The 24,276-nt window shown below is 43.2% G+C and overlaps 1 protein-coding gene across 24 annotated transcripts in view; it reads right to left on the minus strand.

Annotated features, from left to right (window-relative positions):
- The window catches only part of TCF4 (transcription factor 4), a 990,735-nt gene that overhangs the window by 659,107 nt on the left and 307,352 nt on the right, over window positions 1–24,276 (minus strand). For 16 of the 24 annotated variants that reach the window (XM_078674839.1, XM_078674835.1, XM_078674838.1 and 13 more), the window contains exons 4-5: window positions 20,813–20,872; window positions 17,796–17,892 (exon numbers count right to left, since the gene is read on the minus strand). In XM_078674839.1, coding sequence (XP_078530965.1) covers window positions 17,796–17,892; window positions 20,813–20,872 — 157 coding nt within the window. The remainder of the gene's footprint in view (window positions 1–17,795; window positions 17,893–20,812; window positions 20,873–24,276) is intronic. The other 8 variants (XM_078674849.1, XM_078674848.1, XM_078674842.1 and 5 more) reach the window with 1 other exon arrangement.

The following is a 24,276-nucleotide window of genomic DNA, read 5'->3' on the forward strand; positions in this document are numbered from 1 at the left end:
CAATCATAAGACACAGGCAAAATCTAATTGCCACTTGGACTGAAAAGGATAAAAAAGGCAGTAAAAACCGAGAGGTGAATTAAAGCATACTGCAAGTACACGGTCATACCTTATGATGCAGTCCGCAGTTATGCAATCCCAAAAGGGTTTTTACTATGAGCTCAGTAAGCTTATCCATATCACAAACCCTTTATATTATTTTTCTTTCTTACGGTCATCCTGAACACATGCTCTTCAAATGAGGCATCACTTTTAAGTGAAGCGTAACTGCCTTATGGCTCTCCTATCTTACATACTTACAATATACTATAGGGTGAAACACATGATGGCTACTTTGAACCCACACCTGTGTGAGAAAAGAGTGGGATTTGTGAAGGGACTTCAAGACCAGTCCTTTCAGTTGTAACAATCAATGTAACATTGATCAACACTTGATACAGGGCATCCTTTTTTCGATAAGAAATAAAATGGAAATAAAACAATTTAAAAAAAAACATTTGGGCTGCAGATATTACTTACTATACTTTACGAAGAATTCAATTTTAGTTGCAAATGATTTCTCAAATAGGATTATAACTCCGGCAGTTACTACCATCTTTGCTAATACTTGAATATCTGGGAGGAGTTGTTGGCCCAACTCCTCCATGAGTGTAAAGTTCCCCCATCAATTGTACATACTGGATTAAACAAGCATTTGCAATGCAATAGGTCTCGCAGCATTAAAGTTTGAGTAACTGGCATTGTAAATGACAATGCTTTGCATGAATTTTTTTTCTTTAATTTGCAATTGGTATATACACATTGTTTGTGAATGGTTATCTGTTGCTTATGCTAAGCAAAGTTGGCAGAAATATAGAGTGCTAGTCTTGCTTGTTATAAGCATGCTGATTTAAAGCACTCTGATACCTGCGGGTAAAGTTTGCGCCATATAAAAGTGAAAACTAATAAATACATTTAAAAAAGCCTATCTGTACCACGTCCACCAGACCATAAATAACGTGCAAAAAGAAAATACCATTCACCATCTCCTTCTAGGAATGGGGCTGCCAGGCCATAGACAATAAAATCCATTAACACCCAGGCACAAACGCAATTAACTGTAATTGTTTTATTCGTGGTGTCCCAGAGTTATGTGGTGGTGCCCCCGAGTTATGTGGTGGTGCCCCTGAGTGATGTGGTGGTGCCCCTGAGTGATGTGGTGGTGCCCCAGAGTGATGAGTGGTGGTGTACCAGAGTGATGAGTGGTGGTGTCCCCGAGTGATGTAGTGGTGTCCCCGAGTGATGTAGTGGTGTCCCCGAGTGATGTGGTGGTGTCCCCGAGTGATGTGGTGGTGTCCCCGAGTGATGTGGTGGTGTCCCCGAGTGATGTGGTGGTGTCCCCGAGTGATGTGGTGGTGTCCCCGAGTGATGTGGTGGTGTCCCCGAGTGATGTGGTGGTGTCCCCGAGTGATGTGGTGGTGTCCCCGAGTGATGTGGTGGTGTCCCCGAGTGATGTGGTGGTGTCCCCGAGTGATGTGGTGGTGTCCCCGAGTGATGTGGTGGTGTCCCCAAGTGATGAGTGGTGGTGACCCCGAGTGATGTGGTGGTGCCCCTGAGTGATGTGGTGGTGCCCCTGAGTGACGTGGGGGTGTTCCTGAGTGATGTGGTGGTGACCCCAAGTGATGTGGTGGTGACCCCAAGTGATGTGGTGGTGACCCCGAGTGATGTGTAAAGAAAAAAAATGTATGAATGTACAAGATGCATGGTTGTAAACGGGTGTAGATGGTGACGGGCAGCACGAGTTTGGCTGCTTAATTTGCTAACATGTGGCAGGCCTCATGTATGTTTATCACTTAAATAAATAAGGAAATATAAAATGTTACAACTCCATTCCTTCTCAAATCACTAAATATGTATAAAATGTTACGACTCCATTCCTTATCAAAACACTAAATAAATATTGAGAACTAGCAATAAGATGGACAGAGAATGTAGACGGATAAATGCAGACGGAAATGTTTAAAAAAAAATACCATAAACCTGTGAGCCCTAATTACAAACATCTTCCTTGTCCAAATGTTGTTAATTACAGGTGTTACTATTACCCAATGTATGGTACTCCATCTCTTGACCTCAGAAGGAAACATTCAACTCTCTGAGAGCCGCAGAAATGTTGATAAAGAAAAACAAAGGAGACTAGAGTGGGGTCGGGAAAAGAAAGCAACTAGCGGAATTCTAAATGTTACAAACCTGTTGAGCCAGGAAGGGATTTTTCCACTGCCTTACCCAGCACTAACAAGTAACAAGAGGGAACTGCAAACTTCCCATGTGAGTGCGCTCCCTGGACGCGTACTCTTTCAAGGAGATCAGTCTAGCATTTGTATTTTTGCTCTTGGGATTGTTCCGATTGTACCCGCGGACGCTGGCGTTGCACTCTCAGGGGCCAGGTACTGTACTCACCATGCACTTACAATTGAACTTGCACTTCGTACTGCAGCAGCATGTTGCCTTGATGTAGCCCTTTTCCCTGTCAGGATCGCTAACTTGTACATGGCTTGACTGAGTTCACGTGCGCTACGCACAGTATGGGTCTGCCTCGCGCGCGGGTGCCTCAGCCTTTTAGTGGTGGTAAACGAACGTGCATTGCGGTTTAATTGCAGCAGATTGTAGATTTTACGTAATTTATTTGCTTTTTGGATGTGTCCAGTTAAATCTTTCCAGGAGTGATTTGCTTTTCTTAAACATGTCCAGTACTGTGCTTAAGTGTCGTCTTTTCGGAGTATACATGTGCTGTGCAAAGTGATGTAAGTAATTATCCGGGAGAGAGAAACAAACACTGATTGCTATAGGTACCCGAAACGCAGCTACACACACATGCAGCCACGCATGTACACAGACACAGAAACACAAACATGCGCATACAGCCACACACATGCAGACAGGTAGATACACCCACACGCACACACGTGCATTAGTTGGCAGAGATTACAGTGCGCTTTACATACACACGTGCATGTATACTTCATTTGTTAGAGTATTTTGTAGGATCAACGGTGTCCTAGCCACATACCTGCTCATTTAGTGCCTTTTCTGTGAATGGCGGGAAATCCAAACCTAACTGTACGGAGTCCGCTTGATGTGTTGCTGCAGGTATTGCCCGAACAGCTCCAGTGAGTGGACTCTCTTCTGCTATCTGACGCTTTTTAAACGTGGTATTAATAGTTTTCCAACTGTTATCCTGCAGTTCAGCATCTTGTCAACCTAAGAAGCTTCCCACGTTTGCCGTGCAACCTAAAGGAATTTTAACTCACTCTCGCTCACTCACTGTTCTCAGAGGGAACTTTAGGGATTCTTCTACCATTTTGCTCTCTCTGAGAATTATGATTTGAAAGTATGACACCCGCAAACACACGATGCGTGGTATTGGTGCATTGCATGTGTGATGGTCTGCAGACCTTAGTCAATGACGCACGAATGTTACCTGCTTTCTTCATGTTCCCGCCACAGGTTTGCTTAGTTAACGTATCTCCCTCACGCAGGAACCCATTGCTGACTCACAACAGGTACACAGGCACGACTTTCAGCTGCAGGATCTTACTGAGGGGCCACGCGCTGCTTGTGCGTCATGACGCGCCTTAATGCTCCCTGGTAGTGAGTTAATAATTAGAGCTTAGGTTCTAGGTCTGACGGAAAACAAACCATATTTCCTAAAACTTCTAAACCGAAACCTTACGTGGGGCGGGACTTCCACCTTCGGAAGCCCGCGCACGCACCCACGGATGGCCAGAGAAGCAGTGCTGGTGACGCGGGGCTCCCATGCCCGAGGGAGAGACCCACGGAGTCTGCAGAAGTCCACAAAGCCGGTAAGTGGGGCTTAGTTGGAGGGGGGAGAGGGGGGGTGCGCTTGTTTGTGTATGTGGGCGGCGGCGTGTGTATGCGTGCGTGTCTGTATGTGTGTGTGTGCAGGGGGGGTGGGGGGCGGCAGCGTATGTACGTGTGCGCGCGCCTGTGTGGGTGTGGGGGCTGGCTGTGTGTGTGTGTGCGCCGTTAGTGCATGCAAGCAAAGCGAAAGCAGGGGCTGTTTGTGCGTCTGCGCAAGCGCGTCTCAGAAGCGCGCTCACACGGACAAATCTGACACTGAAAAAGCGCGCATCCGACTCGTGTCCACATTCAAGTAAGCACAAGAGGTATACTAAAGTATACAAGAGGGTCTCGATGCTCGACCTAAAAAGGGAGTTAGCTGGAGGATCATGAGTATATAGGACCTCTACATAGGGTGACCTTTAGCGTTGCAGTTGAAAATAATCAGCCACTAGTGAAAACAAAACCTCCATCTGATTTGCACCTTCTCTAATACGAGGTGCACCCGGCTGAATTAGGCCCTGGTCCTGCCAATTTATATTTAGACCCATTCAAGAATAAAATAGGAGATTATGTATAAAGTGGTTCCTCCCCTTAGGGAGTAATGGTTTCATGCTCAGCCTACCACAGTACATAGAACATTTTTACAAGGTCAGAGTACTTGAAAGCATGTGGAGTTTTTACTTTGTTTTGCAACCTGTGTGGAAAAGAGTAACGCTGTGCGTAGTAAGGCTACGTGTAGCTGCGTAAAGTGTACTTCGCACTACGCACGCTACGCGAACTGCATAGTGCGGTAGGGAAATGCCGTTCGCAATGATTGCACAGTGCCGGATGCTTGTCCGCATTGTGCAATCATTGCGAACGGCATCATGCACAGTGCAAACTGTGGTTTCCTTCCACTCGAATAGATTTGTATTCGAGCAGCAGCTTTCTCAACGCGGACTGGTAGTTTCTCATCGCGAGCGGTCGCAAGCATACGCGACCACTTGCAATGAGAAACCTGATCTCCCCGCGTTGAGAATCTTGCCGGAGGTTTATTTTCCACGCTCGCGATCCGCAACGATGTTGACGATCGCGAACGAGGAAAAAGTCTCGCCGGGATGTTGATTTTGCTCGCTTGCGGTCGTCAACTTGACGTTGAGGACCGCGAGCGAGCAAAAAATGCCCGTTACGCAACACGTTTTTGCACTGGGCTAAGTGCGATTCACGTAGCGCGTAGTTGCACAAACTACGCACACTCCGTGAACGTAGCGTAGTTTCCCACCCAGGGTTAGAAAAGAGTACGTACATGTTCAACATTCGCTCAATGAACTGGGACCATTGAAAGAAGAAGGCTGACGTGACACCAATTTTGGAATTTACCCGATAGAATGACTGTAAGACGTTGCCAGGATTTTCCATCACATAGGCCTAAAACGCAATGGAAGGGTATATATGTGTATATTTTCTGAATACTGTATGGTGATGAGTGAGAGAACTGGACAAGGGAGTTAGGGAAAGTTCCAACTATGTATGAACATTTTCAGTAGATCAAAGGTGTACATAGAATAGTTGAACAACACAAAGCTTTGTGTCTGAAGATTATCCGAAATCAATATTTACAGCTTTACAGGATGACTGATTTTTACATGGAAACAAATGTTCAACTTATTATCACTGAATCTGAGCAAGGAGCATATGGACACGTCTCACACATTCCTGTTTAACAGTTGGTATGAAAAGGAAGAAAGAAGAGATGTAAGTAGAAGTCTATAGAGAACGTGCTGCAACTTGAGAACCTGCTCCCCTGCCATAGTGTATATATCTAGATTTTACATCTAGACCTAGGAAAACACTAAACTAGTTGTGCCATTGCACAAGCAGCTTTAGAAACATAACTCGGAATGGAGAAGTGAAACAGAATATTAGGGCTCCAGTAGCCAGTGCCAGTTGGTACAATTTATGTAGCACTGCACATTCACATATATTTATTAGCAGTTTTATTGGATGCAGCCAATGAGAAATGATAAATCACAGTATACAGTAGTAACATGTTATAATTATATAAAATAGCATAAGCCAGCTAAATATAATATGCAAGGTGATCTAACTTTTATAAATGCTGCACCCATTCCAATACCCAGAGTAACAAGCAAAATTTGATTTCATAGCAGAAAGTGACACTGAAAAAAGCAGGCTATTCAGTTAAAAAACACGAACAAACACACAGAATGGCATTGTCCTAATGTCCAGTGAAATGCACTTTCACAGCCTAGGTGTGCTTCTTTAAAGTTTGAATAAGATTGTTTTGTCTTCTTAAATTCTGGTGCTACAAGGAAAAAGTAATCACTGCTCCAAGAGGGCATTGTCTGCCATATATGATCAGTTTCTGGGCAAGGACATTGAGGATTTCCATCAAAACTGTTTTAGATGCCATTCAAGCACGTTTTACAGATGCTTCCCAAAATATGCATAGGTTTTAAAAATCTATATGAATACATAGACTGAAAGATAATATTAATAATAATAAAAGGCTTTTATAAAGCACACAAGCTACCCCGAATGATGTGTCCCGGCACTGGGACCGACAGCACCCAAGTGGGTGGAAAGCGTATATCTAGTTAATTGCGACTAAAGAGCCAGGTCTTCAAGGCCTTTCTAAAATCCTGTTCGGACTGCATAATACGTAAGTGTGCAGAAATGTTGTTCCAGCACTTGGTAGTGCCCACCTCGAAGGTCCTATCGCCCATTCTTGCCTTCGCAAAGCGGGGGTGGTAAGATATCGTTTATGATTGAATCTTAAGGATCTGCCCTGATGGTAGGGGCGATGTCTCTTCCTTATGTAATTTGGCACTTTCCCTTGAAAAGCATGGAAGGCAAACATAAGGGCCTTAAATTCGATACGTTTGGCTACTGGCAGCCAATGAAGTTGCCTGAGGTAGGGCGAAATGTGGTGGTGGAGCATGTTGAACGGCATACTGAGAATTGCTCTCGCGGCCAAGGTGATTTTCAGCTTATCGACCTGACCGTTGTGGCGGCTGTGTGTCTCAACTGGGGCTCTTCGGTTGGCATTTTGGAGGTGATATATTGATAAGAGGATCGATCAGCAGGTGGGGTTGGAGAAATGCGATCAGGTAGGATCGAATTGGTTGTCTTTTTTGGGTTTTGTGTTAGTAAAAGGGCTTTTGCAAACGTTTTTCACCGGTAATGTGAGAATTTTTTCTCATCTTTTGGTTTTGGTATAGGAGTCTCTTAACGCTATTGTTAAGAAGTATTTGGTAAACATGTCTGTTTTGAGCATACTTCGTGCATTATGTGGTTGTTGCAACAAGGCAAATGTTTTGGAAGAAAGACAGCCAGCGCCTCTAGAAGGCACTCTGAGATATGAAATGTACATTAAATACGATATTTCTTCCATACTGTTTAGCACATTGTTGAACAAATATATATAGGCAGATGCCAGTTTACAGTGGCCACTTAAATGGTACCTTTGATTTACATAAACTGCACTATGTAGAAGAGCAGCTCTTTAAAAGAAAAAGTAGGCAGAGTATGTTTCATGCCGTAGGGTAATTGAGAAAACAAATTAAACAAAAATAGAATAAAGAAAAGGATAGGAAGAAATTTGAAGAACAGACTATTGTACAAAACAAATCAAGAATTACAATTAAAAGCAAAAGAAGAGAGTGTAGAAAGTGATGAGAGAAGGGTTAGACTTAAAATGCAAAAAGTATATATGGCCAGGGCACTCCCTGGTTGCCTGAAAGCTGTGGCAGCAACTGCCATTTCAATCAGACAATCTGCAGGACTTGTACTGGGCCACAAACTGACGGTTTTTGTTCCCCATTCAGTGATGTATTATTGAATTAGACTAAGCACTTTGTTAGCACCACACATTACACTTAAAAGCTGCATGACTTAGAATCCAGCTACTTTGTTGCCCTTGAACTCTGAGAAGTCCAGTGATATACAGGACTGTATTTTTACCACTGAAGAACACACAAAAGGTCAAGTGAACCTGATTGACATGCACCTGCATGATGTTCAATGTGAATTGTATGTAGATGGGTCTTGTTTTAAGTTACCAGATGGCACCACAACTGCAGCTTATGCTATTACCACATTTCAAACAATTGTGGAGACGGCATGGAGAGTTAGTTTAAAATTTGCTGACTGCATTAACACTACCAAAGCGAGTGGCTATTGTCAAATGTAGTGCGCACCAGAAAGTAGTAGATGATGTTAATTATCAGATTCCTGATGAGGATGCACATTCTAAAATGGCCCAACAAGAGCAGCTATAGCAGAAATAACCGTTGAAAAATGACATTACGATTTCAAAAAAATAAACACAGAAGGGAGTTCAAAGAGAAAGATGTCAGATTAATAGAACATGCAGAACATGTCTTATTGAAATTAGAAACAGATGACATGTGTTCAAGAACACCATCAGTTACAGAAATTTTACTAATAATTGGAGATAAACTCAGTAAAGGGTTTTTGACGGAATTGATTGGAAGTCTATGTAACTTTCTGATCACAGGTTCACAGAAAGTAAATAGAAAAATACAGAATAATGCAGGAGAGTAGAAGTATAACTTTTCTAGGTTGTCCTAAGGTACTGAATCCAGCCAATATATTCTTTTCACATTCCATGTGCTGAAGAATGTCTTCCTGTTATTGATTTTTGTCAAGTTCGTGTCACAGTGCTATTGCATGAGAATAGTCAGGAATACGGTCAAAAAGAAGATCTGGAACACATAATTAGTAAAGGAGCTAGAAAGGTGTCACCAGAGAGAGTGGAAATAATTCACCAGATGAATCCACCTCAAATTAAGAAAGAAGTCAGGATGTTTTCTTGGAAATGGTTGGCTGCTGTAGTGAGTGGTTACCAAACCTTTCCCTAGTGGCTAAGCCTTTACTGAGGCAGACACACAAGGATGTTTCTGAACCGCGTCCATTGGACAACAATTGCACAAAAGCATTCCTAGAGTTGAAAGAGAATAAGTGTTGCACCCCGGCAGTAGGAGTGCAAGTTTATTTAAAAGAAAATACACCAATTTGCAGTGAGAGGGAGGGCTGTGCTCTCTCAGTGCTGGTACAAAAACATGAATGTGTTCAAAGGTCTGTGATGTATTTCCGAATGACCCTTCACCCCAATGTCACAGAAATGCCCAGCTGCCTTAATTTAGTACCTATGGTAAATGTCAGTCACAAAAAGAGTGAGAAAATAATGATAAAATGTCCCATTGCTGAAAAAGTTCCTTCCTTTGTAAAGTTGTTTTGAAAAAAAACTGTGACCAAGAACTGTCTGAATTCAAATGTATTGACCTTTTTTGATGAAACTGAACCTGAATGTCTAGGTGTCTTGAATCAATGCATGAAGCCAAGGTTAGACTTTAAAGATGAACGTCTGATTGAGCCAAACAATGTCCATTTCGTAGATTGACCAGGTTTGAAAGGTAACAATAACAGATGAGGAGCAGCACACGCGGTGCTCCCTATATATTATGTTGTCAAAGCTTCATGGCTTTCAGTAGTTACATCAGCCCAAAATTCAACATTGGTTGCCCTTACCATAACATGAAGTATAGCTGCTCAAATGAGAGTCATTATTATCATGGGAGAGACAAATGTTAATTCAGCTGTACAATATTGTGTCCTGTTAGAATTTTCACAGATGAATCTGAAAAGGATACTGTTTATTTAATGCTGACACTTGTAAAGAACTAAAAGAGGTACCAGAAAATATTTTATAAGCAGAACAACAAGGTTGTATCAGAACAAAATATGAGACAAATGACAACTGTATAGTAGCAAATGTGTATTGCAAAAATGGATGCCCAGGTATAGATTGCCAGTTTCTCTGAAATCAGATCATAATGAGGTCTCACAGATGATGTGTGCAGAACAACAGATTGGATTGTAGCTATCTGCCTGAAGTTTCAAGCACAATAAAGTAACACAAAGACAGTACAGAGTTACACTTTGCAAGCATTGAGTTACACTTCTTTGCAAAAGACTGTTTCAGCATCACTGAAGTGGCTTGAATGTGTCCATGCAAATGCACTTGTGAAAAACACTGATGAAAAGACTAGCCATTGCTGTGAAGGTCTGGTTGATGTTAAGCGTGCAGTTTCTCACCAGATTGCAGCGGCTACACAAGATATGCGTAATGGCTGGTGCCAAAACTTTGATCTGAGAGATGTTGTGAAATGGAAAGGCCTGTTCTAAATGATCCTGGCAAAGACTGTTGTGAAATGTGGTGGCCTTCCAAAGTGGGTGTATGCCTCTCACACACTATGGTCCTGTGTCCCCCTGATAAAACAGCTCCTCTTCAAGAAAAGATGTCAGCAGTGGTGAAAAGCTAACAGAAGAGGGTAAGTCAAGCTGTAAGAGAACACACACAGTCTGAAGCAGCACTAAAGCAAACTGCACTGGAAAAGCAAAATGTGAGAACGGACTTAGATGAAAGCAGTGTCAAAGAGGTGAATGCATCAGGTGCAGCCACTAAAGGAAAAATTAGTGATGTGGGCCTACGAGTGGAGGAAGAAAAAAGCTCGCTGAAAGGGAATCCAAAATCTCTGTAGTGGTCCCTTGAAAAATCATTTGCACCCATACCCGAAACGTCTGGAACTGATCAAAGTGAAAATAAAAGTGAAAAGCTTGTATTGAAAACATGCAAAGGATTGATGCTGCTCTGTCAGAGTTTCTCAGCAAGCGAGTGGTCAAAATACATGGAAAAAGCCCAGAATGCCACATTATATGAACTGTGTAATGCAAAGCTTGAATTATATGAGCTACCCTGATGGCAAGCTGATAACAAAGAGTCAAGAAATGCTGAAATAAATAACTGAGAACTGTCAAGAGCTGAAGAGAAAAGAATATTTTAATGGAAAGAAGAAGAATTGTGGTGCAGAAACAACTGATACTATCCTTGTGTACATTACTTTGTCCAGGGTTGGAAATAGAATCTGAACTTTCCACCAATTGGCTCAGAAATATTTCTTGAAAAAAAAGCAATCTATTTAACGATCCTTCAGGCTGTAGGAGATGAAGTTGTGGACGATCTTTTTTGAATACTTGCTATGTGGACTTTATTTTTCATTACTATGGATTTTTTGACCTGCAAGTCTTCAACGATTTTTGTTTTTACTTTTTTAGCTAGGACATTGATTGAGGTGAAAATACTGTTTGATTGTTTCTAATGTTTGCTTTCTTTCTGAAATTCCCCATTGACTGATACATGCATTGCACATAAACTATAAATATTTTTGAAAAATAATGTTTTTTTGTGCAGCGTTTTTAAGAGACAATACAGTTAAAGACATTGCTGATTTTTGGATGCCAAACATGGAGGAAGAACGCCTGGATATTCAACACCCTACGTAGATAGAGACTAAACATATATGGACATTCATTTATTTGGCAACAAGTTTATCTAGTATTATGAGTATTTGTGTAATAGCTTGGTTCCTACGTGTGAAATTTCATTTGCATACACTTGTTTGCCCAATATCAACACCTGACATTATTATTTTGCTCTTTCACTGTTAGATGAGAAACATGAGTTTTCTTACCAGAATAATTCATTTATTCAAATGTTGCATTATATGCATAGTATAGCTAATATTTTTGATTCCTGGGTTTGTGGATTGTTGCCTGCACACCAGGAAAAAAGGGGAACGCTTCTCACGGCTTGGTTTGGAGTTTTATGGGCAGCACGTTAGTAAGATTTTTACCTTTGATACAGGAGGTTTTAATAAAGAGGTAAATATAGCATCTTCTACAGATGATGATGGTAACCCACAGGCAAAAGGATCAGATTTAGAAGTGGAGGAATATGGTGGTCATGGTGATTATATCACTAAGTATGTTCATATGTTCTCTTTTATGCTTTCTGCACTCATGAAGTCTTATGTATCTGGAATATATATTTCTTATTATTTAATTAGACAAAATGTGTTTAGTAGAGCCTAAAAGGAGGGACTGTTGAACGGTAAAAAATTAATTTTGTTGAGTTAGCCTCTACTTCTCTTCCATTTTGTCTACCAGCCCCCATTTTTGTGTTTCTGCGGGAACTTTCATGAAGTCAGGAGTTACGTGTTCACAGAAAGCTGGTTGTACTGATAATGCTTGCGTTTCAGAGTAAACAGCCCTGCCCTGCCAAAGGGCCTACGTGCATAGATGTCTAATCTGTTTGCCCACCAACACCTGTAACCTCCCTTGTCTATCTACAAAGAGGACGTGGGTAGGGGTTTATCAGGATTCAAAAGTTCAACATGTAAGCATTATACAAAGGGGTTGTGTGAGCATTATGTAACAATGACAAAGTGGTTTCAATGTGCTTCAGCAGGCACCGAAAAGTATAAATGCCATGTGTGAACTTGTACTTGTTAGCCCCCTCCCTCCGGCACTTGCAGTGTCTGGGTGATAGTACTCATCTCCATGAGCTATAATAAACCTGTGTTTTGTTCCACTCCAGTGTTGATCCTCCTTTATTGAACCGGTAGACTTAAGGGTGTCCCTGCACCAGTGAGACTGATAGGACTCTCACTTCTACAAGCAGAGCTTTGCAGAACAGCCTAGCTGCCGCGTTTTAAATTATCTGAAATCTATGATTAAGCCCAGCGGCAGGCCCATGTACAGACCATTGGCGTAATCAAGGTGGGAGGTGACTAACGCATGGACCGCGGTCTAGCAGACTGCTTCTGGCAGAAAGTTGATACATTGTCTAATGATTTAAATTTTGGCAAAGCAGCCCGCAGAAACCGTTTGAACATGGTTGGTGAGGGACAGGTCTTAATCCCATCTAACTCCCAGGTTCTTGACTGCGTCCTTTGGTGTGGGGGCGGGTCCCAATTCAGCTGGTCACCATAGATTCACTGGGGGGGGGTGTGGGTTTACAGTTTGGTTAAATAACAAGACCTCCGTCTTGTTGGGATTAAGTTTTAGGAAATTGCGGCTCATCCAGGTTGAGATGTTTTTAAGGCATTCTTTTAGAGGGTCAAAAGTAGATGCGGACACCTCGCTGAAGGTGAACTGCAATTGGGTGTCATCCGCATAGGATGTCACCTTGATCCCCGTTTTGGCAATGAACTCTGCTAGGGGTGTCAAATAGACATTAAAAAGGAGCGGGCTCAGAGCCGATCCCTGCGGAACTCCTCAACTGTGAGGTTTAACAGGGAGGTGAAGGAGTGGATCGGAACCTGTTGTACTCGGTCCTGCAGGTATGACGCGATCCAATTCAGTGCCACACCCTGGATGCCAATACAATTAAGGTGGTCCAGTAAGATGGTATGAGACATCGTGTCAAACGCTGCTGACAGGTCTAAGAGCACCAAACATGGCTGTCGAGCCACCATTCACCGCCCAGCGTATGGCATCAGCCATTTCAATCAGTACAGATTCTGTGCTGAATCTAGGACGGAAGCCGGACTGGGATTCATGCAACAGACCATTAGCTTCAATAAAAGCTGCCAGTTGCTGATGAGCTAATATCTCTAGGACTTGAGCAGGGACCAGGAGCAGAGAGATAGGTCTGTAGTTACTTGTATCTTCAAGGTCAGCGTTAGCTTTCTTAAGTATTGGGAGAAGAAAAGCGTGTTTCCAAGTTGAGGGAAAAATCCCCTGTCTGAGTGAGGAATTCCAAATGATTTTAAGGTGAGGGTTCAGGCACTCCGCCAGAGCACTATATTGTTTAGCTGGCATGGGGTCGGCCAGCGACCCAGATTTGCATTTCTGAAGCTTGGCCATAGATGTCTCCATGGGGATAGGAATAAATTCCGAAAATACTGGCTGAGAGGCATATTCACAGATGTTAGCTGTGGTCGCCTCAGGAGGCAGGGGTGCAACTGGGAAGGAAGCATATATCAGGGCTATTTTCTCCTCCAAAAAATTTGAGATCCTGTTACATAGCTTTTGAGAAGGGGGTGTCGAGTGGGTAAGTGCTGCCGGATTAGTGAAGGAATTCACTATCTTAAAAACTTCTCTAGACGAGTTCTTGTCGCTAATGATATTCTCCGCTAACAAATCTCTCTTTTTGTCAACAAGGAGTTTGCGGTATTCTGTTAGTGCTGCTCGATAGCTAGTTTTACTCTCCTGGGAGTAAGATAGTCTCCAATTGCTCTCCAATCGTTCACATTCAGATTTTTTTGATCTGATCTCGACTGAGAACTAGGGTGAGGAAGGGGAAAATCAAGCAGAATTAACCTCCAGGGCATCACTAACCCACGTATTTAGGTTTGTAATGCTGGCGTCCAGGTTATGGGAGATGGAGAGCTTAGAGTCTTTCAAATGGTACTCAGAGGAAATCCTACTCCAATTCCTTCTCAACTCCTTAGATAGGGAGGTAGTCCTTGGTCCCCACTTCAGGAGTAGCTGGAAAGGGATCAGGAAATGGTCGGACCAGATCACCGGCTCGGGGGTCTGCACGATAATGTCTGATAGATTTGAGCATATGAGGTCTTGTGTATGACCTGCCTTATGCGTCGGAAAAGTGAGTCTTTGGATCAAGTTGCAGCCCGCCAGCGCTGCTATAAAATTAACGCTATGTGAGCACGAAGGATCATCCACAAGCAGATTAAGATCGCCCAATATTGTGAAGTTGGAATAATGTGTGCTGGCCTGGGCGATATAATCACCTTGCCTGAGGGAGGAGCTATGGCCACAATCTGGGGGTCTGTAGAGAAGGATTCCCGAATAAGAGGCAGAGGCGGACACTTTGATACAAAATGGAAGTCCTTCAATATTCTCTATCTGCTCAAAGTTGGAAGTGGTGATCTCCCAAAGTACTTTATGGATGACTGCTAGACCTCCTCCCAGTCTGTTGTTAGCACAAATGGTGCCATATCCCTGTTGAATGGCTAAGATAACAGATGGATCAGAGTCTTCCCGTAGCCATGTTTCAGTTAGGATAATTAGGTTCCAGTTATGGTCTACGAGGATTAGTGTATATCCAGTGCGTGTTTAGGGAGTGACCTACAGTTGATGAGACAGGCTTTTAGCTCCACGGGCCCAGGATATTTAGGAAAGGCTAGGCGCGGATCCTTAAGTCGCCCAAAAACGCCTCTAGTGTTGAAGGAGAACTTACAGCAAGGGCATAAGAAAGACTCCCTTGAATTCCCGAGAGGAGCGAAGGTCTGGGTCTGGCAGAAGGGGGGTCTGTGGGAGAGAAGCTCCTCTCTACTCCACCTGTGAAGGCACTCCCTAGAGTTTTAGGTAGCATAGGACGGGTGCAGACGGGCTTGCCTTCGGCGCGCCGATGGCGCGCATCTGTGCCCTTCTGATCCTGAAATAGTCAGGATCTGTGAAGCAGAGGCGGGAGTCTAGAACGTTCTCCCCACCCCCAAGATGGCGGCCTGAAATGGCACACAGGAAGTGAGGGGAACCAGAAAGTCCTCCCTCTAGCCCGGGTACCTCTCTCCACTCAAACGTCACTGAACCTGCTGCGGTGGAACGGGGAGTTGGCGGGCAAGGTTCAAGAGCCACTGTGTGTCTCTGTAAAAATCACTCGTGAGTAGCTAAAATATCTTTAAAAGGTCTAAAATCAACAATTACACAACAAAGCAATTCTCAGAAATTTTCAGCGCAAATAAAGTTAAGACACCCAATGCAGCCTATCTTAAGGACGCAAAGAGATACAGCAGTGTCACACACACAGTGCTGCCTCTGCCCACCTAACATATTCCACAGGGCCACCGCCGCCATTGCACCTGAACTAAGACGAGTAGAAACGGGCGGAGGTTAAACCCCTCCTCAAGAAACCAACGGCGGACCCAACAGACCTGAAAAACTACCGGCCCATCTCTCTCCTCCCCTTCATGGCCAATGTCACTGAGAGACTTGTAAACGCCTAGCTGACTGCCTTCATCGAAGAGAACTCTGTCATAGTCGCTTCCCAGTCCGGTTTCCGCAGCAACCACAGCACCGAGACCGCCCTCCTCACCGCCATGGATGACATCCGCATGCTACTCAACCAGGGACACACTGCGGCCCTCATCCTTCTAGACCTCTCCGCAGCCTTTGACACCGTCTCACATCGCACGCTCATAACCAGACTTCTCGACGCGAAGATACAAGAACTTGCCCTCGACTGGATCCAATCCTTTCTCTCCGGCAGAACACAGAGGATCAGACTCTTCCTCTCCAAACCCACCGATATCCCATGCAGAGTACCCCAAGGATCGTATCTCAGCCCCACGATTTTCAACATTTACATGGCCCCCCTCGCCGCCATTGTCAGACAGCATGGGCTCAGCATTGTATCCTACGCTGACGACACCCAGCTCATTATCTCCCTCTCAAAAAATCCCGAATACACCAGACTCTGTTTCTAGGAAGAAATGAAGAACGTGGCAACCTGGATGAAAGACAGCTCTCTGAGGCTCATCTCAGAGAAGACCTAGATCCTCATCCTCGGACCCTGCACCTCTGCCTGGAACAACACCTGGTGGCCCCGTCCTCTGGATTCCACCCACCCCTACAGACCACACACAAAACCTCGGCATCATCCTTGACTACTCCCTCTCCATGAACGGCCAGATCAACGCCGCCTCTTCCACCAACTTCAACTGCCTGCACATCCTCCGCAAGACCTTTAAAGGGATCCCCCCCCCCCCGACTAGAGGAGGACAGTTACCCACGTGCTCATAACTAGCAGACTGGACTACGGCAACGCCCTACATGCCAGAATCAACAGAACTCTTCCCCACAAACTCCTAACCATACAGAATGCCACAGCTAGACTTGTCCTCGGGACACCGTGCCACGAACACATGACCCAACACCAATTCCCCCCGCATCCGCAGGAACAGAACAGGCAGGAGAGCCTTCTCTTACATCACAGCCAAGACCTGCAACGAGCTCAGGGTGAACATCAGACGCTCCCGAGCCTGCACACGTTCAGGAAGGACCTCAAGACCTGGTTCTTCGACTGATCCGGAGCTGCACCCCCTCCTGCGCCTTGAGACCCCGAGGGGTTGAGTAACTCTGCGCCTTGAGACCCTCAGGGGTGAGTAGCGCGCTTTACAAACCCCTGATTGATTGATTGACAAGGTGCTGCCTCTGTCTTACTGTCCATAAATCAACATATTATCTCACATAACACTTCGGAGGTAACCCGATGTACTAAGGTTCTGCCATTAAATTTATTTCGCACAGGCAGTTGCTGACCATCTAAATGACTGTCCTGGAATCATGGTCCTTTGACACCGTTTTACCACAGAACTCCTATGCAATAGCCCATTTTACATACGGTTCAATCCAACATTTCAAACTTCAGAGCGCTACACTGCACAGGAATTATACATATATATATATATATATATATATATATATATATATATATATATATTCAGCATAAAGACGTCTCGCAGCAATGCAGCAGCAGAAAAGACGAGGCAAACCCAGGTATCGTGAATAGTGATTTAATTGCTCACCACCATACCGCGTTTCGGTGCAAACAGCACCTTGATCACACATATATATATATATATATATATATATATATATATATATATATATATAGAGAGAGAGAGAGAGAGAGAGAGAGAGAGAGAGAGAGAGAGATAGATAGATAGATAGGAGGACAGAGATTCAGCTATCTTTCTAGGGCTATAATTTTCAAGAAGTTTCTGGAGGGATTTCTTGATGTTCCTGGAGGGCACATTTCTTTCTACTTTTGAAATGGCCTGGGAAAGTGTCCCTTTGCTACCAATCATCTCCTACAGCTAAGAAGATTTTGAAATGTGCATTTGGCCTAGTAAACTCTATCATGCATAAAGACCAAGAATATTTAATGTATCAAATGTGTGACATGTCCACAATTTAAAGCCCTCACATTAATTCCATATTTTTTTAATGAAGTGGCCGTGACATCTCAGGATAGTGATTCGATATAAATTTAGATTTTCAATACCTTGTTCAGTAAGAGCAATCACATTCACAATTAATAAAGAAAAGTATTTTGTTCTTACCGTGTAATCGAGAATTGACATAAGGCGGTGAAAGATTGTCGTGAGACCCAAGGTCTCTGCTAGGCATGTGATCATAATGGGCACCATCTCCATAGTTCTGTTAAGGTAACAAGAATAGTAAGATTACAGTCACTGACGTATTACTTGCAAAGAAACCAAGACAAATTTTAATTCATCTTCTATGAAGACGTTTAATCAACGATTACTGTATGAGCAGAATGTGCCGATTTGGCAATCAAAAAAGCACCCAAGAAAATCTTATTCATGTTTTCTGGAACAATAAAAAATATATATATTCTGTGGAAGACTTATTAATATATCGTTCAGAATGCTTTCTTGGATGCTAGTGGTTAGCGGACATACTGCACAAACTATGATGCAAGTATTATTAAGGTCTGTTGAAGAGTGGAAGTAATGCTAGACCATGTGGCTGTACATGAATAGTTTGGCAACAGGCTCAAAGTAACTAGCATAAATCTGCAAACAAGAATATTTCTGCAGTTGGTACAGCATACAATATATTCCCCCCAATCTTTTCTTTTAATTTTTGTACTCCAATCTAATTTTTTTTTTTAATGATACAGTTTGTAGTTTTGGAGTCAAATCACACATCCATTATCTACTACTGAGGCAGATCTACAGTAAACCCTGCCCTAAACCAGTTGCAGCTTTCTCGTTCTTCTAGAAATGTTTGCACCTTAACACAATTTCTATTATTCTGTTCAACCCTACGGGAGATTATACTCCGTTCCACAGAGAAACTCAAAATGTCCCAATTCATGATAAAATATGAACCAATTTTCTTCAACGTGTGAGCAAACCTTTCTTCCTCTAATAAATGAACTATCACTTGCTGGCAGTCAATGTCCTCTCGTATGTGACCTTTCTGACGGACACAGAATTTGCTACTGAGAAGAAACAGGACAGTGCATCAACGTGGACTGGTTATTTAGCAGGCACTGGGGCCTACAGAATGGACAACACAGCATCCCCATGAAGAGGTTCCGGTGACAAAATAAGTGTCACCAGAAAAACCTACCGGAAAGGGAATTTTAAGAATTTGCTTTGAGTAGAATTGAGACGTTTTTGAAGCTATTGCCTGCAAGATTCAGCTAGCAGTATGTTCAGACTGCAACTAGAATATTCAGATTTTGTTTACCCTTCATGAAGGTGATGCTGAAAAGGCAACAGTGAAGCTCAGCAGCATGGTTTGAGGCCACCCAGAATCTAAATACACTCTCATGCTTTGAAACTAATTAGCTGGAGGGAAATATCCCTTGAATGAAAAGAATAATTCATTAGAATTATGGTAGAGCTACAAATAATGCAAAATAATTCACAAGTATCATCCTTATAAAAAACAAAAGCAAAGTGGGTGTGAGCAATAAATTAAAGGTAGTACCATAACATGCACATTTTATGCCTCTTGACATTTTGTACTGTGGTCAATATAAACCAATGTCAACTTTAATTTTCTTTATACACGTCACGCACGTGTGTGTCTATGTGTACACACTGTAAAAACAAAAATTTGAGGAAAACATTGAAGTACACACACTTGAACTTTCCCTTGGGGATAAAAAAAAATCACAATAAAAAGTGATACAATTGCTGCAAATTAAAACCTAAAAAAAACTTTAATTCACCAGTAACAGTAGCTACATGAACACTCATGCCCCCACCATGCACTGTTCAGGATCTCAAACATGAGGTCACTGATGACATCTGAAATGACAGAGGACACCCCAAATGAAATCACTAAAGACATTGTTAATTGTGCAACTTTTGTGGGCAATATATAAACGTAGAAAATAGTGGCACAAAAATATCAATACATACACAACAAACATTTGTAAAGACATTATTTGACATCTTTTATCCTCTCATGCCACTCACTAGTACAATCACATGTGGAAAATATGGGCCTGATTTAGACTTTGGCAGACGGGTTATTCAGTCACAAGCAATTAGCATAGCAGTAGCATTTATTCAGGTCACAAGTCCTAAAAAAAAGAAGTGGGGGGGACGCTGACGTCACGACAGGAAGTGACGTCACGAAAGGTGGCTTGCACCATCAGACTTATTGCCTCCCCTCGCTCACCCCTTAGATCCGATTGCATCAGAGAAGCCAGCACGTGAGCAGCGTTCTGAATGAGCTCCGATCTCGCCCTAGAGAGGCCAAAGAGTGAATGTGTGGCTCCATTTGCTCCAGTTATCGAGCTCCCGGTAAAATAAGTGGGGGGACGCTGTCCACCCGCATGGTACCCCGACTCGAGCCCTGCATTTATTACATTTATGTACTGAGATTTTATGTGATTTTAATTTTCATCCTTTTAAGATTACATTTTATAATCGAATAAAGATTTTATTCATTCATTCAAGAGCATTATATTCTATGGCACTTAATGAGGAGGGTGGAAAATCTGTCACGTTTATTACGGGATAACCCGCGGCCAACCCCTAAATCATGACCTCGGCTTTTACGTTGTTGGGAATACAGTGTAACCATACCATATAGCCCGCATTGACACTCCACAGTATACATTTTTTCATTTAGATGTTTGATGATATACTTATAAGACCTTTTGCAGCACCTGACGTCCATGAGTTTTCAAGCGTTGCATTAGACAACTGATCATCCAGATTTAGCAATACAGTTGGCACCCAATGTCTGCTCACCTTCCTGCCGCATTACAAGTGCCTGGGGCTGCTGGGTGTTTATGTTTATAAAGGAACATGCTTCTGTAAAATGTTGGCCCTCATGAAGCATTGGGACTTCCTGATGAGCAACATGCCAACTTTAAAACAATCAAATATATTAACACTTTTACAGAAATATGAAATAGGGAGTTAGGGTTTGCTAATGCGGGCACATTTCTTGGCAGTGCGTTACCATTTACTGGCAATCCTACATTCTACTGCACGTGCCGTATGAGTACTGCTTAAATAAACGCACAAACATGATAACAGTCAGTTTAAAAGTATATTAGATAATTATAACAAAAGTAAAAACATACATGCAGCCACCTCCGGGGTGGATGGCCATGCACACTGGCTTGCACACTGCATGACAGCTTCTGAAGAGGAGAGGGAAGAAGGAAGAAAGTTATTAATGTGCAATAGTTAGTTCGTTCAACAGTTAGAAGTTTACATTTGGGGAGGATTTTAACATTGCCGGTAGCAGCAGAATAACACAGGCTCATTTATAAACTTAGTCAACACAAAAGTGCATTTCACTGACGAAGGAACAGCACAAAGCGCATCCATGCAGGCAACATTCTGTTTAATACGGAGTGTCTTTTGGAATATCAGGTGTTAGCCAGTATTGCCGCCGAGCTCAAACTGAATAGGTCTGCGCCTGTACATGCCACCAGTAACAACTTAGCAATACAACAGTCTGGACAGACTTAAAATTAAATCAATTATTCACAGGAAAAAAAGTCTACAGAGGCAAATCAGTTGCTCTTATATAAACCCAAGCGTTTCTTCCACACACACTGGGGCACTATGCAGTACTCTGCCTGAAGCTCTGATTTGCTGATAAGCATTAGTTTCCAGTCAGAAAGAGGCAAAGCTGCAGATTTGCACGGGGAGTGCACGAACACTAGATTGCATTTAACACAACAAAACATGCCAGGTACAAGCTACACAGGAAACCCTTTAGGGTGCCGAGTAAGCCTAGATGAAATTCATGCAATATCCTTTCTGGAAATGCTGCAAAATCCTCAAAAAATGACACATTACTAGAAATGCCTGCGTCAGAATTTTGCAAAACATTTTATCCAAAATTCGTTGGCAAAAGGATGCATTTTACCCTAGAAAGAAAAAGGACAAAATCAACTGTGCAAACGCTGCGTAATTGAGTATCTCAAGAATTTCTCAACAATTTCACTTAACAATCATAACTGGAAATGCCAGAAATTACACCAGGGCCTAGTTCTCCGACCAGATTTTTCATAACGTGTCCTAGTATAATAATACAACAGAAATGTGCATTGATAATTGCACGAACTAAACCAATCAAAGCAGGTGAGATTTGCACAAACTTACAGGGGCGAAAAATTGTATTCTGTGAATTCAGTTGGCTCATATTTTTAGGTCTCACTAGCGTGGCTGCGCACATGCGCAGCTCGCTCGGCGAGGTTTATTGTTTTTGAGGGACTTTCAGTCAAGGGCTTCAAGCCCCGCCCCTCTTTTCCATTGGCCGGCGTCACCGTTTATGCTAAACGGGGGCCAGCCATTGGAAAAGAGGTTTGTATGACGTATACTTTTCTCTTTTTCAGACGGCCCACTTGGACGGGCTCGTCTGCCTTCCTCCCGTTGCAAAAGCTTTCTTATCTTTAGGGGGCCATGTGTTTCAAACACAGGGCCCCATAAAGACTAGCTCCGCCGCATGTTTTTGTTGCGTGTCACTTTCACTTTAAAGTGAAAGCGAGATGCAGTGAAACCGAGAAAACAGAAGCAACTGATGTGAGAAGAACATGCATCAAACCTCATGAACAAACACTCAAATACGTACTAAGTGATTAAAGATGTTTCTTGATATCTAATGTTTCAAGAAATGAGTACGTTACTAAGTTGCTTAGTCAAAAGAAAAAATGCTACAATTGTCCGTAAATTCTATTTATTTTCAGTAAAAAATCCTAAAAAATACGTAGTCCAAGATATGGCCGTGTGCGTGTGGTGGTGCTGGGAGCAGCTGCTGGTCTGTGACACAGACACACATGGACTGTACAGAGTGCGTGGGACAAGCTACATGTCTGTGAGTAAGTGCATTGTGCCTGTCGGTAAGGGTGGCTGCTGCTCTGCGCCACTGAGCCGTCGTGGGAGGTCGCGGCGAGCGGTACAGTGTAGTAGGTGGAGTATGGGAGGGTGACAGCACTGCACCTCAGGGGCTATTTATAGACTGCGGCTGGACCTATAGACGTTTTCGGATGTCCGGGTGCTGGCCAAGTCGTAAGGTTTGAGGCAGATAGGGCAGTGCGCACAGGTGGGTGCTTCCGGTGCATATGTTGTAAGGTTGGTGGGTGGGGTGCTGGGAATAGAGCGCAAAGGATTGATGGGCTCTGTGTGTAGGCATTCAGTGTGGTCTGTGGAGGATTTCCGTGTGGTTGAGGTCTATACAGTGTGTATGGAGTGCTCTTGATGGAGTGGAGGAGGTGTTGTGACTGAGGTTCTGGGGGTACATGAATGCCGATTGGTAAGCAAGGCGTGCAGCACATGTACTTTTGAGGCAGACAGTGAGCGTTGAGAGCAGAGTACTTGCTCGCAATGCAGTGTGTATGAGGAGAAGCAGTGCAGGCGTTGACAGAAGTGTGTCGGGTGTCCAGGCTTTGCTGTGTTCCACATGGAGTGTATGGCTGCTGATACTTCTTATATTTCTTTCAGTGTGAGCCAGGGCAAGAATAGCTGTACTCGGACGGAGCTAGGTGTGCAGGATGGAGGTGGGTGGCAGAGCTTGTAGTGTGAAGCTTGGCGGGAGAGCGTGTAGTGTGAAGCTGGGCTAGTGTGGTGTTGCTGCACGGATGCTGAATGTGCAGCTTTTAACCCCCCTTGTGTGAAGTTCTGACCGTGCTTTTGCAGAAAGGGCATGGTGTGCTCGGTGTTTGTACATAAAAAGTGCACTTCTCAGCCTCCCCCGCATTCTTTCCTCTTCTCTTGGGCCGCACAGTGCCCATGTTAGCCTATTTTTAAGACAGTCCCAAACAAATTAGAATACATTTGAAATCTGAATAAATTATATACTCTAGAGTTCTTAATTGTTTTTAGATGGCTCGCCATTAGGAAGATTTTTCAGTATTGTATCCATTGGCGAATACAGAATATGAAATTATTCTGGACCGCCTTGGGACTTTTCTATCAAAACAAAGTAAAAAGTTTTCTATACTTTTCATCTCTGGAATGCTACTATTTAGGGCAGATTATTTGAAGTGATTTAAATTTAATCCAAATAGTTTCGCATTGATTTGTGGGTTAAGCTTATGGTGTTTGTGCTCCTGTGGGCTGTTTATGTTGGATATTAGAAGTTGCATTTTCCCTAAATCGCCCGCCCCAAGATCTCTAACCCGGAGCGCTGGTTTTGCTACGTGCGTGCGACTTTCCATTCTGGCTTGCCCAAAGGAAGGGTTGCTAAGATACACCAAACGTTGCTTTGCGTCTCAGAAAACAAGCAATAAAAATGCAATAGGTCTCGTCTTTCATTAAGTTAAAGCCATTTGCTTTGCTATACAATACCATTAGCAAAGCAAATGGCTTTAACTTAATCAAAGGCGAGACCTATTGCATTTCCAATGCTTGTTTCACTATCGGCTCGTGAAAACGTCAGTGCGGTGTTCCGTGTTTGTGTTCCAAATGTTTGATAGTGCTGTGGGTCAACTGTATGCACTGCAATTTCATAGGGTCACTGCACTTTTTCTACTGCCCCATGTCTTTACAACTCGATGGTGTTTTCATGGATTCCCATCTTGCCTGCTACACATTC

This window comes from Lissotriton helveticus, chromosome 2_1, assembly GCF_964261635.1.
Source record: "Lissotriton helveticus chromosome 2_1, aLisHel1.1, whole genome shotgun sequence".
Lineage (NCBI taxonomy): Eukaryota > Metazoa > Chordata > Amphibia > Caudata > Salamandridae > Lissotriton > Lissotriton helveticus.